General features: G+C 41.7%; 1 protein-coding gene across 1 annotated transcript in view; it reads right to left on the bottom strand.

Annotated features, from left to right (window-relative positions):
• The window catches only part of TMEM132E (transmembrane protein 132E), a gene marked incomplete at both ends in the record, with an annotated part of 238,057 nt that overhangs the window by 28,501 nt on the left and 195,654 nt on the right, over positions 1-13,902 (bottom strand). The window contains 2 exons of the mRNA XM_081313159.1: positions 7,965-8,105; positions 10,573-11,479. Coding sequence (XP_081169285.1) covers positions 7,965-8,105; positions 10,573-11,479 — 1,048 coding nt within the window. The remainder of the gene's footprint in view (positions 1-7,964; positions 8,106-10,572; positions 11,480-13,902) is intronic.

Genomic DNA, 13,902 nt, shown 5'->3' with positions numbered 1-13,902 from the left:
TGGGATTTACCAGAGGGACTATTTAAAAATTAAACATCTGTTTGAATATGATTAAAGAAATAGAAAGATTTTGAATATAAATGAAGATTAGTTTAAGAGGGATGAACTCCTCAAGTAACATAGTATGCTTTCTTTCTTTTTTCCTTTGTGGTTGGTTTTTTGACATGAGAAATATAAAAATGTTGGGATGGCTCATATAAAAGAAATGTTTTCTCTGTTTTTTCTTTCTTCTTTTTCTTTAAGATATGAGAAATGTACAAATGTAATGGCTTGTATGAGAAAAGACTTAAATACTTAAGTGTAACTAATTTTGATAAAACCTTAATCAGTAAGAATGCTTTGAATATTGTGGGGAAAACAAATTTAAATAAGAATTTTGTAAACAGGATCTATGACGAGGCAATCAAGACGATCAATGAAACGAAGCTTTACATTGATGTAGTTATTATTTGCAGAAACATGAGAAAAATCTCTATATTTAATTGTCATTTATTCAAATAATAAGAACTGTATTAATTCAAGGTTGGCAAAAGACAATATTATTGGAAGAAGAGAAAATCAAGCAAAGCTACTATGTGGACTATAGAATTATAGAAACTAATTGTTATTGATTGTTTTTAAATACCAACCCAGACAACACGCTGTTTACCAAATATTAAGGTGATTATGTTAAAAATCAATAAAACATATTTTTTTAAAAAAAGAAATAAGAATAATAAATACAGTTAAAAGATGAAGAGGAGCAAGAAGTACACCAGGAGAGGTGGAATGTCTTCTTAATGCAATAGCCACCTCCAAAATGGTTCAATACCCCCCCCCAGGTCTTCAGGCCCTTATGGAAGGTCATAAGGTGAGTGAAAATCTCACCTGGCTGGGGGGGGGAGGTGTTGTTCCCAAAGGCAGGAACCACAGTAGAAAAGTTACTCCTCCTGGACTCCACCAGACAGAATTCCTTGATTGACGGGGTCCGCAGCATGTCTCCTCTGCCGGCATGGGTGGGGTGGGATGGGATAATTGTTTGGAAGATGCCCAGCTGCTATGTATTTCATTTTGTACAGGTAGTCCTTGATTTACAACAATTCATTTAGTGACTGTTCGAAGTTACAACAGCACTGGAAAAAAATGACACGTGACCATTTCACACTCACACCCATGGCCATGTGATCAAAATTCAGATGCTTGGCAATTGACTCATATTTATGATGGCTGCAGTGTCCCAGGGTCACGTGATCACCTTTTGCGACCTTCTGACAAGACAAGCAAAGTCAATGGTGAAGTCGCTTAGAAACTCTTATTACTAACTTAACAACTGCAGTGATTTACTTAACCACTGTGGCAAGGAAGATTTAAAATGGGGCAAAACTCACTTAACAAATGTCTCACTTAGCATCAAAAACATTGTCCTCCATTGCGGCTGTAAGTCGAGGACGACCTTATTTTATCTGTTGTATTTATTTTATTGAAAACTGAAGCAAATGTGGCAGGATACATTTAACATGGTCATGAAAATCATCCAATTGGTTCTGCTGCCTTTGATCACAAGAAATGGGGTTTGTTGATCCAAAAGGAAAAATACTAGGAAGAAGAAGTAAGTTTTATTTTATTTTTATTTTTTTATTTTAATTCCATTTATATCCCGCCCTTCTCCGAAGACTCAGGGCGGCTTACAAGCTTAGCAGTAGCCTCTAGTTGCCTAGAGCCATGTATGTGAGGTAGGAAGTTACAAATAGAATGAATGAATGAATGAATGAATGAATGAATGAATGAATGAATGAATGAATGAATGAATGAATGAAGCATGCTATTAATGGCAACTATTCAATCAGAGCTTCTGGGGAACACCAAGTATTGATTTATCATCTGAACTAAACATGGAAAAGGGACTCAAAAAGCTTAAGTCAGAAGACTCAGGGATAATTCAAATTCTGAGGATACATTTTAGAAGAGAGAAATGGCAGCATGTTTGAAGAGAATTCCAGGGATGAGAATTGCTAAGATAAATGACTTTACATAGCTTAGGAAATAGCTTACAAGAGGAAGCATCCTGGAGTGGTTAGCAATTAGCTAATTAATGGGAGAAAGAGGGCAAACAGCCCAGCTATTTACAGCCCAACACCACACAATTTATGCTTTATGGAAACTACAGATTCACAACCCAACAGTGCCACCCCTCCCCCCCCCAGTCCTCACAGTGCCAAAGTAATGAATCTGTCCTATGTAAGGCTGCAATCGATGTGGGAATGCCATTCACCAGGGATATCGCACTGATAGGGAAGTGTTGCACACAGGCATTATTGCTGCCATAAATGGGGCAGAAGCAGGTGGAGGGGAGAGAATGAGAAACCATTGGCTTTCTATTTTAATTGGCTCAAATGGCTAATCCTATCCAGTTATTTTAACCTACCGAGACTCAAACAACAGAATAACAAAGTTGGAAGGGACCTTGGAGGTCATCCAGTCCAACCCCCTGCTCAAGCAGGAAACCCGATACCTTTTCAGACAAATGGCTGTCCAACTTCTGAAGACAACTTGTTCCACTGATTACAGGTAGTCCTCAACTTAGAAAAATTCATTTAGTGACCGTTTGAAATTACAGTGACTTATGACCATTTTTCACACATACAACCGTTCCGGCATCCCTGTGGTCACATGATCCAAGTTTAGATGCTTGGCAACAAGCATGTAGTTATGACCCTGCAATATCCCGGGGTCATGTGATCACCTTTTGCAACCTTCCGACAAGCAAAGTCAGTGGGGAAAGCCAGATTCACCTAACTACTCTCTTACTAACTTAACAACTGCAGTGATTCACTTAACAAATGTGGCAAGAAAATTTGTAAAAGGAGGCAAAACTTGCTTAACAAATTTCTTGCTTAGCAACATAAATTTTGGGCTCAATTGTGGTTGTAAGTCAAGGACGACCTATAATTGTTCTGTCAGGAAGTTTCTCAGTTCTAAGTTGCTTCTCTCCTTGTTAGTTTCCATCTGTTGCTTCTTGTCCTGCCTTCAGGTGCTTTGGAGAATAGCTTGACTCCCTCTTCTCTGTGGCCACCCTTGAGATATTGGAATACTGTTATCACATCACGTCCTTCTGTTCATTACACTAGACATACCCAATTCCAGCAACCGTTCTTTATATGTTTTAGCCTCCATCCCCTGATCAACATTTCCCAAAGGCATTCTGCTCTGCCTAGACAGGAAGTGCTTTCTCTAAAAGGACACCATTCTTTGTATTAGTCTTCTCCAAGCTAGTGCTGTCTCTCTCCCAAAACATCCAGCCATCCCAATCCTATCTGGCAGATGCCAAGTTTATGAGGGGTGCTCTCTGTCGATCCAGAAAGACAGAGGATTTGCAAGTGAACATAACACCCACCATATCAGCAAATCAAGGAACACTGCAGGTGTCCCTATATTGCTGCACAGAATAAAATGTCACACTAGAAAATGACATAATAAGGAATAAAGCAACGGAAGGGTTCTCTGCTAAGCATTCTTAGAGGTGTTGTAGCCTGTGTTTCAGCTGGCTTTAAAGAAGGATTAGATCAAAATCTGTGGAGAAAGAGAGAGCTCTGTTAATCCGTTAACAGCTAAATGGAATTCCATATTCCGAGGTAGCCCTTCTCTGTATATAATTTACTTTCATGTCCTGTTTCTACCATTCAGAGGCATTGAGCTTCCTTACAGACATCATTAACTGCCATCATTTTCCTGCTTGGTGGGAGAGTTGTAATTCCGCATGTTTGAAAATCATTAGGTTGGTAAAGAAAGCTAAATTTATCCAATGAATGTTATAGCTTGATGAGGATGGTCCAACCGTTCCACACCCCAACCGTTCCACACCAGCTTTTCTACACATAATACTTTCCTGCTCTTATTGTGCTTCCTATTGTAACACTTAGCAAATCAAACCTTCATGTGGAAATACAAATATTTTTTAATTTATATTTACTTATCGTATTTAGAAACAACCCATCTCCCTTATAGAGGAAGATATGTGTACATTTAAATATTAGTATCAACACTGCTAACATCGAATGTTCTTGCTTGACAAGAGATGAAGAAGCAGCTATTTCATATGTTAAACTTGTGTATTGCTTTAAGAGATAGGGTTATGGCTGGGAGGAGGGAGGAGGAAGATTGTACCCCAAGGCCATATGAAATAAAAGAAGATAAGAACTTGGCGGGAAAACGGATTCTTTAAATTAATTGGAGAATATGATCAATGACTAAATTAGAAAGGTGGAGAATTGTGTTTAATATATTGTGCAAGGGGGTGGAGATTTCAGATTCCAGCTTCCTTCGAGCAAGCATTTGCCGGTGTATTAGGCTAATAAAGGACTTTTAAGGTAAACAATGCCTCAAAGTCACTTGAAAAGCCCATGCGTTGGAAACTTGACAATTAGACACTAGATCAGTGTTTCTCTGTCTCAGCAATTTTAAAATGCGGATTTCAACTCCCAGAATTCCCTAGCCATCTGTGTCACATAGATACAATGGAAGTTGGTCATTGCCTTCATACCCTCTGTTTCAGCTTCCACAGTGCAGTTTAATCAAAGCCAAGAAAGAAGAAATCAGATAAAATGGATTTTTGATTTGATTCAGATAGGCTCGTTTTATTAACCAGGATGGTAAAGAATGAAACTCTCTATATCTGCCCTATCCTCAAACAGATCTGAGTTTGGGGAAGCCACAGAAAGTCAGCATTGCCTCCTGACATTGCTAGTGGAGATATCCTGTTCTCCTTTGTGGAAAATAAGGCAATGAATGATAGAAAACCTTGGGTGTCATCCAGCAGAGTCTTTTCAATTTTCCCCCTAGAATCAGGGAAAGCCAGAGGGAAGCAGTGGGGTCAAATGCAGACAAAACCTAAGCTGTGTCCAGACAAGGTTAATCAGCTCAAATAAAAGACCTTCTCGGCTGCATTTGCACTTCATGCTAAGTTTGTCTAGGGTCAACTTTGTTCTGTGCAAATCCAGACTGCTTGGTTAGTTTACAGTTCAATTTATTCTATGGACTCAGAAAACAAATAGATTTGGAAACTAGGTTACACATGTAATGTGAATAAGAAGAGGAATGTGCTGCTCAGTTAAATCTTCTGTATGGCGTGTCCTTTATTTATTTTATTTATTTTATTTTAATTCCATTTATATCCCGCCCTTCTCCGAAGACTCAGGGCGGCTTACACGCTTAGCAATAACCTGAACATTTTACAATCCCAAAAAATCTACATGTTGTGTCCTGATTCTTCTGAGGAACAGAAACCCAATGAGGAGCACCAATGCACCCTTGCCCTCTCGATTGTCCCATCGCTCCCCACTCCCTCCACTACTCTGTTCAGCCTCTTCCCAGAATGCACCAGTGGAACTGATGCTGAGAATGAAAATGTCATGACAATCACGATGTTCAAACTTCTAAAAAGGAGCAAGGCTAAAGGATTTGAAAGCCAGTAATCCGAAGTCATTTTCCTTTCCCACTGCTGTAAGATTTGATCGGAATGCTTTCTTAAAAGGTGATGGTAATCACTTTAAATTCATCGCCCACTTTCACCTTTCAAGGCTGAATTTAATCTGCAGCCTGAGAGTGAGAGAGCCAGCCAGATTCCTGCTGGTTCATGGCCAACCTCTTCATCTCGTTACAGCTAAAAATACCTAATGAACATAAATTGTGGCATGTGCTGGACCAGTATCACAGCAAATTTCCCAGGTCTGGTAGAATAGCAGGAGCAAGAAAATGCTTCATCTATTCAATTACAACCCACAGATCCTAAAGTCACAACATGAAACAAAAAACTTTGTCCTCCCTTAACAGAATAACAGAGTTGGAAGGGACCTTGGGGGTCTTCTAATCCAACCCCCCATTCAAACAAATGGCTGTCCAATCTCTTCTTTAAAACCTTCAGTGATGGAGCACCCACAACTTCTGAAGGCAAGTCATTCCATTGGTTAATTGTTCTCACTGTTAGGAAATTTCTCCTTAGTTTTAGGTTGCTTCTCTTCATGATTAGTTTCCATCCATTGTTTTTTGTCTTGCCTTCTGGTGCTTTGGAAAATAGGTTGGCCCCCTCTTCTTTCTGGCAGCACCTCAAATATTGGAAAACTGCTATCGGTCCCTCTTTTCACTAAGCTAAACATACCCAATTCCTGCAACAATTCTTTATATGTTTTACCCTCCAGCCTTCTAATCAACTTTGTTGCTCTTTTCCACACTTTCCACATTTTTACAATGTGATCAAAACTGGATGCAGTATTCCAAGTGTGGTCTTACTAAGGCTTTATAAATCACATTATCTTGATTCTGTCCCTCTGTTAATGCAACCTAGGATTACATTGGCTTTTTTGACTACTGCCGTACACTGCTGGCTCATATTTATGTAATTGTCCACTTGGATTCTGAGATCCTTCTCATAAATACTGCTATTGAGCCATGTTTCACCTAATCTTTACCTGTACATTTGGTTTTTCTTGCCTAAGTGTAAAACCTTACTTTTCTCTAAAGTGAATTTCATTTTGTTAGATAGGACCCAGTGTTCAAAGTCTTTCAAGATCTACCTGGATCTTGAGCCTGTCTTCTGCCTGCCAGTTTAGTGAGTCTGATGAGTTCCCCTTCTATTCCCTCATCTAAATCATTTATGAAGTTGTTGAAGAGTACTGGGCCTAAAATGGAACCTTGGGGTACCACACTGCTTACTTCTCTCCTTGTAAATGTAGTTCCATTGAGGTCTACACATTGAGTGCAATTTGAGTACTCCTCCTCCTCTTCTTCCTCTTCTCCTTCTTCTTGCTGGTAGTTTTGTTATTGTGATTATTATTATTGTGCTTATGCCTCTTACTGCTATTTCAATTTATAACCTAACTTTTCTCTTAAGACCCAAGATCATATATCTGGTTCTGTGGCCACTTTATCTTCACCATTATTTGGTGAAGTAGGCTGAACTGATAAACAGCAACTTGCCAAAAGTTATTCAGGGAACTGGGCTGGAAGGAGAGGAGCCCAGTCCAAACCAGTAAGGAAAACTCTATCCCCTACCACCCTCACCAGTCAATACATCAGAGATTCAAATCGAGATTTCTCTGCATGTTCTCAAATCCCTCCAAAAAACCCATCCCTAAGATCTATTCACTGTAGCAGCTGAGTGGATCCCTGGCCATGTCATTGCATTTACTTTTTTTAAAAAACTAAGCTTCTAGCCCTCACGGTTTTGAAGACTGACTCCAAAGGAATCACACTGAAGAGAACATCCATTTAAATACTTTTTATATATAAAAAGGCTCCCTATTAATCTCAAAAATAGATGTGGTAAACACAGGGCCAGATTATTGCGTCTCTCTCCACAAATAGCCTACATTTTAATTCTGGTGCTTGCAGAACCAGATTCTTATTCTAGGCTGGGTGTTTCTGAGCATCAAGGCTGTCCGTCTCCTCCCTACTAGCTTCCCAGCTTTCATTTCCATATATCTCAGAGTAAGAGAAATTGAAGCTATTCATCTGGGCTCTTTCTTCCTTGAGGAACTCAGCATGAAACAAGCCCACTACAAAGACTTTTCAGCCATTCTCCAAGAAGATTTCTCTTACAGAGAAACTCAGCTTTTGATCCATGCCTTAGGTTTCACATTCCATCAAAGATAGCTTTATTATTTTTTAAAGTTCTGCTCAGGCTGTGAGTTGGGGCTTGTCCTAGTTTCCGCAAATCTCAGAGAAAGTCCCAGGTCTTGCATCAGCCTTGCCTTCATCTCAGGGGAAGTGCTAAATTTTACCCCTTCCACAAATCAACAACTTTCCGACATACTGAACTTCAGTTCACAGGAGCTGCTGGGGACTTTGATTCCCCAAAGACTCCTTGAAATCTTTTTCATCCTTAATTACAAATATGCTTACATTTCAGGGGGAAAGGGGGCACATTTTCTAAGACCTTGCAGCTCAGAAAATGGGTAAATGGAGCAGAATCTTAAAATTCAGAGACTTACCTGGGCAAAATTCCACCAATCCACGCAACTTCAACAGTTGAAGTGGAGTGTTTGCTGCCTGTCTGAAATTCTGAATTCACAAGCCACTCGTGGTGACTGGATCTGGTTTTGAGCAGGTTCACCCCTTTTTTGGCCTTCACCCTGCCAAGCAACAAGAAAGAGAGAGCAACATCTTTTTCTCACAGACCTTCAAATTAGGTCCCTCCATTCTCTCCCTCTGCATTTCCTTGGGCATTACACTCAACTGCCCAACATCAGCTTATTAAACTGAAAAAGAAAATCACATTTGGAGTGGGTGGCTGGCTATAAAGTGGTAGGGCCATTGTTGTTACAGCACCTGAATTCTTGGAAAGAGCTGCCATCTCAGGATGGTCACAAGTTGGCAATCTGTAGGCAGTCCTCAACTTATGACCGTAATGGAGCCTGCCCATCACATTCATAAGTTATGATGGCCATACATTGGGACATCCACGTGACTGACTTTATAATTTTTTGTAGTGATCATTAAGTGAATGTCATGGTCATTAAACAAAGCAATGATTTGCTATGGGCCGGTATGGCCGAAAACCAGAAAAAACACCAATTTTCAGCAAAACTGTTGTAAAATGTGATCACATGACTATGGGATGCTGCAAATGGCCATAAATGCAAGCTGGTTGCTGAGTGCCTGACATGTGGTCATGTGATCACAGGCGTGTGGGGGGGGTGGCCATCAGAACTTTGGAACCAGGTTGTTAAGCTAAGCCAGTGGTCATAAGTCGAGGAATACATGCCTTTGGTGTCATCAAGTGGTCATCTGTATTTCTGCAACCCTGCACATAGTACCCAATTATTGGAACACCCTCCTAATTCCTATACATCAAATTTTGGTTTTTTCAGGATTTGAAGGAGATATAACCCAGCCTCATTTAGGATGCTCATGCCCACTGTTATGTTCGCAGCTTATAGTGCCTTATAATTTATTTGTTTAGAATGTTTAACATTTGTAACAAACTTCTTCATGCTTTATTTAATGGAAAAACTGGGGTGTAGATAAATTGACTCACAAATCAAACAAAGACAAAGACCCTAACCGCATTTGGGTATCCTGATGGGGAAAACCTGAAGATAAATTCTTGCCAAAAGCCCAACACTGTCATAGGAGTAATCATAAATAAATAATATAATCTATCTGCATCTACTTGTGAGCCTCTGAATTTCTGTGTTTGGAATATGAATTGTTTGTGTCATTTCTGGCCTACACTTTCTTCCATGTAGGGTTAAGTGAATGTCTAAATGTCACAGAAACTCTATATTAGGTACTGAAGAAAGTTGACTTATTTAACAAAAGTAACAAAAGGCAGAGAGCAGAATTTGCACAGCAAAGCTGCAAAGTACTTTTTGGCCCTTCTTCCCCCCCCCCCCCCCCCCCCCGCACCACCACCTCCCACCTGCTGCCTTAAAACATCCAGACTCCAGATTGCTCATTTTTGGTCTACAAGATAGTGACTGCTGTGGACTTTGTTAGAGGTTTGCATATAAGAACCTTCCACACCTTTCCAGGATGCTCCTGTGAGAGGTTGCAAGGAGACTCAGAAATAAAAGGCAGAAACCAAACATAAAGAAGCAACAGATGGGAAATGACTTTGATAGTAATTTATAAACGACAGCTTGCAAAAAGCGCAGGAAAAACAGATTCAAATACTCAAAGAGACCCTGCTTTAATGAATTCACTAATAAAAGAGGGCTGGAGCTTCCTACTGCAGTTTTCCAAGATTTCAAAATGAGGGGTCCTTGGCACTGTCTGAGCTTGGATGTTTTCTTGCAGGCACTTCATTACCAACCTAGGTAATACCATCAGTGTGTTGTGATTCAGCGTCAGCCTGTGGTTTCAGCAGCTGAGTCTGATGATTCTGAAGAGGAAGAGGAGGAGGGGTTTGGAAAGCCTTTGGTGTCAGAGGAAGGTTCTGATGCACTGCAGAACTCTCAGCCAGGCCTCTCCCATCTTGTTCCTCCTCAGACTCAGCTGTGTGAACATGAGGGATTGGAAGAAGATGATCCACAGCTGGCTCTGTTCAGTGACGCTAGAAGCAGGAGGCAATCTAGCAGAGCAGAACAGAGGAAACCAATGAGGCAACTCGGGAGAAGGCAATGAGAAGCCACGCCTTGGGACTGCTGATAAAAGGGGAATGTGTGGGAGGTGCTGGTTGCTGAAGGCAACCATTTGAAGATCTTCTGCTAGAGTCCTGGTCTGTTATTCTTGTTTAACTCTTGTTTGAACTTTTTGTTTAACTTTTGTCTGAACTTTTTGTAAATAAATTTGGTTGGGTTTTTTCCAGGCTGTTGACTATAAAAAGGGGTTGTCCCTGACATTCAAACAGGGCTGGTCGCAGGCTGGAACAGAACACAGTGTTAGCATCTGAGCGAGCACCAAGGACCCCCTCATTTCAATCCTGAGCGATGAATCTTTTCTATCGATTCCAAAATGAATTGTTTGACTAAAACTCCTTACTCAAGTCTTGGGTAATCTGGTCTCTGTGTTATGGGCTTGATGCCACCACACCAACAGCGATGGAGAGCTGTGCTGTGGACCCTTTAACAACCCCTGGCCCCTGCGGGCAGTGCTTACCTAAGCATGAAGTGCTCAACCGTTGAGTTGCCCCTCAGGTACAGGGTGACACTGAGCACCTCGCCTGGTTTGAGAGGTTTCTCAGGCAGCCGGATAAAGATGCTGTCATCCAGTCGCTGCTCCTGCAAGGGCTGGGTGGGCGGCAGCTGAACCAGCCTCAGACTGCCAATGCGCAGGAGAGGGTGTTGGGTGGGACCTTCGATCCGCGCACTGGCCCCGCCTCTCCGTCCCATAGGTTCGCTCCCACATTCCCCCATTGCATCGGGAGCATGAAGCGTGTAATAGAGTTCTACTTGCTGTACATCTCCAGCCGGTTCAATGTCCTCCACCACTTTCCTCCTCCCCAGGGGGACGGCAGCAGGTCCAAACCAAGCTTGAGGCAGCTCAGCTTGGGCTAGGCAGGTGGCCAGGCTACCCCGAAGGCGGCAAGAGGCCCGGACCTCACGGGCCTCACGGAAGGCATGGAGTCGCACACAGGGCAGCCGCTCGGTCACATCAAAATCATCCCAGTCACGTCCGGCCACATAGAATAGCACCTGGGCTGTGGGTTGGTTGGCTGGCACCCGCGTGCCAACAATGAAGGCCCGTACTTTCCAGTTCACTGTCAGGCGTTCTGGTATCTCCAGAGTGCTTGAAGGCTGCAGCAGCTCCTTGGGTAACACCAGGCCTGAGTTGAACGGTCCCAAAGAGACGTTGAGCACAGGTAGTTTCTTGGTTTGGAACACAACAAAAGGTTCCGAAAGGGTCAAGCCAAGGGTATTGCTTCCTCTTGGTACCGGCCGTGTCTCTCTCAGGAAGAATGCCAAGCGGGTGTTGGAAAGATTGTAACTGACTGGTAGAACAGCAGCGGCAGGAGGCTGGGAGTCCTCTGGGGCTTCTGAGCTTGTAGGGGGGACTTTGGCCTGAGCTGAAAAACAAGAGAGAGAAAATATCATTGACTGTTAGTATTGACCATCTTTTAAACACTCCCTATCCCCTAGAAGAGGGATGGGGAATTCCTGACTCAGGAATTCTGGGAGTTGAAGTCCCTCCAGTCCTTAAATGATATTTCACAGTTGGTTATTCTATGATTTGATGCAATGTGTGTGTTATACCCCACAAGCATCATGTGTTAGAAAAAGGACAGTGTTTCTCAACCTTGGCAGCTTTAAGATGCGTGGACTTCAACTCCCCAAATTCCCAAGCCAGCATGCTGGAAATTAAAGTCCACTCATCTTGAAATTGCTATGGTTGAAAGAATATTGAAGGTTATGCCTTTAAAAAAAGAAGAAGAGAGAAAAGGAAAATTATTTAGACCTATTCAAAGAGTCCAAGGAAGTGAGCACCCGCTATTTTCTGATTTTTCTTAAGACAACAATGCTGTGGGATAGGCTTAGATATAGTGACTGGCCCAAAGTCATTCAATAAACTCCATTGACTAAGGCAAAACAAACATTAAATTTCTTCAGTCCAAATCCAACACCCTAAATTTATCCCTCACATGCTCTTCTTTACTATTCTTCCATTCCAAACTCTTCCTGCTACAAGGAAAGCTAATCCATTTACTTCTATCTTCACACTGTTAACCTTTCATTACAACACCCTCTGATTAACGAAGCACTCATCAAGTATCTTAAGACCACAAGTCCCAAATTTCTCAGGCCAACATGGAAATTCTGAACAACAAAACTCATTTTCTGCACAAAGAAAAATCTCAATTTTGTGGATCAGTTGAAAGAAGGAATGTCTGTTATACCTAAACATGCATTAAATCCAATTTGATATAACTTCATTTGCATCCATTCATATCAATAGCATAGTTTAATTACATAATTTACTTGAGTTGATGCAAGTGAAGTCAATTATGTAATGATGCAAATAACGTAAATTAATACTACTGACAGAAATTATACCAATTGCTCAGATTGTTTTGGAAACAGTTGGCGTTGTCTGTTATTTCAGAGTGAATATCGACTACTTTGACCTTGAAGTTTACTTCATAGGCAGACACCCACAATTAATCTTCCCTATGTTTCCTACCTGTCCTACTTGGGCTGACAAGAGGGGCATGCGCTGGGTCCCATCAGCTAAGTAGCATTGGCTAACCAAGTAGCCAAGGAGTAGAGACTTTTCTGCCATTGCATCCATCCTATGGAACATCATTTTGTCTGAAATTAGATGGCCATAATGCTGTTAGCCTTTCATAAGCCTTTTGTCTGAAATTAGATGGCCAAATTGCTGTTGGCCTTTCATAAGCCTCTAATGGCAGAAAGTGAAGAAGAACTAAAGAGCCTCTTGTTGTGGGTGAAGAAGGAGAGTGCAAAACGTGGGTTGAAACTTAACATTAAGAAAACCAAGATCATGGCATCCGGCCCTCTCAATTCCTGGCAAATAGATGGGGAAGAAATGGAGGTAGTGACAGATTTTATTTTCCTGGGATCCAAGATCACTGAAGATGGGGACTGTAGCCAAGAAATTAAAAGACGCTCCTCGGGAGGAAAGCCATGGCAAATCTAGACAGCACACTAAAAAGCAGAGACATCACCCTGTCAACAAAAGTGCGTATAGTCAAGGCTATGGTTTTCCCAATTGCAATGTATGGCAGTGAAAGTTGGACCATAAGAAAGGCTGAGCGCCAAAGAATTGAGGCCTTTGAACTGTGGTGCTGGAGAAGACTCCTGCGAGTCCCTTGGACTGCAAGGCAATCAAACCGGTCAATCTTAGAGGAGATCAACTCTGACTGCTCTTTAGAAGGCCAGATCCTGAAGCTAAAACTCAAATACTTTGGCCACCTAATGAGAAGGAAGGACTCACTGGAAAAGAGCCTAATGCTAGGAAAGATTGAGGGCAATAGAAGAAGGGGATAACAGAGAATGAGGTGGCTGGATGGAGTTACTGAAGCAGTAGGCGTGAGCTTAAATGGACTCCAGAAAATAGTAGAGGACAGGAAGGCCTGGAGGAATGTTGTCCATAGGGTCGCAATGAGTCAGACACGACTTCGCAGCTAACAACAACAAAGCCTTGAAAACTTGCTTTCATGCCCGGGCCTGGAACCCAAAGGGTATGTTGGAACTGGTCTCTTGGCCTTGTTGATGGTGGTTTTTACAGTGCTTGGCTGCTCTGTGTTTTTATTTTTACATTATGTATTTATTTATTTTATTGTGAACCCTTTCCAGTCACATATTTGAGATGGGTGACTGTATACAGGTAGTCCTTGACTTACGACTAGTCATTTTAGTGAATGTTCAAAGTTAGGACACATCCCAAAATGGGACTTATGATGTCTGTCCCTTCGTCACATCACCGCATTTTAGGCACTTGGCAAATTTACAGCCATTTACAGCGCCCTGT

Source organism: Vipera berus (assembly GCF_964194415.1).
Source record: "Vipera berus genome assembly, chromosome: 1".
Lineage (NCBI taxonomy): Eukaryota > Metazoa > Chordata > Lepidosauria > Squamata > Viperidae > Vipera > Vipera berus.
Note: the sequence above shows the minus strand (reverse complement) of the source record. Positions and strands in the feature narration are given on the sequence as shown.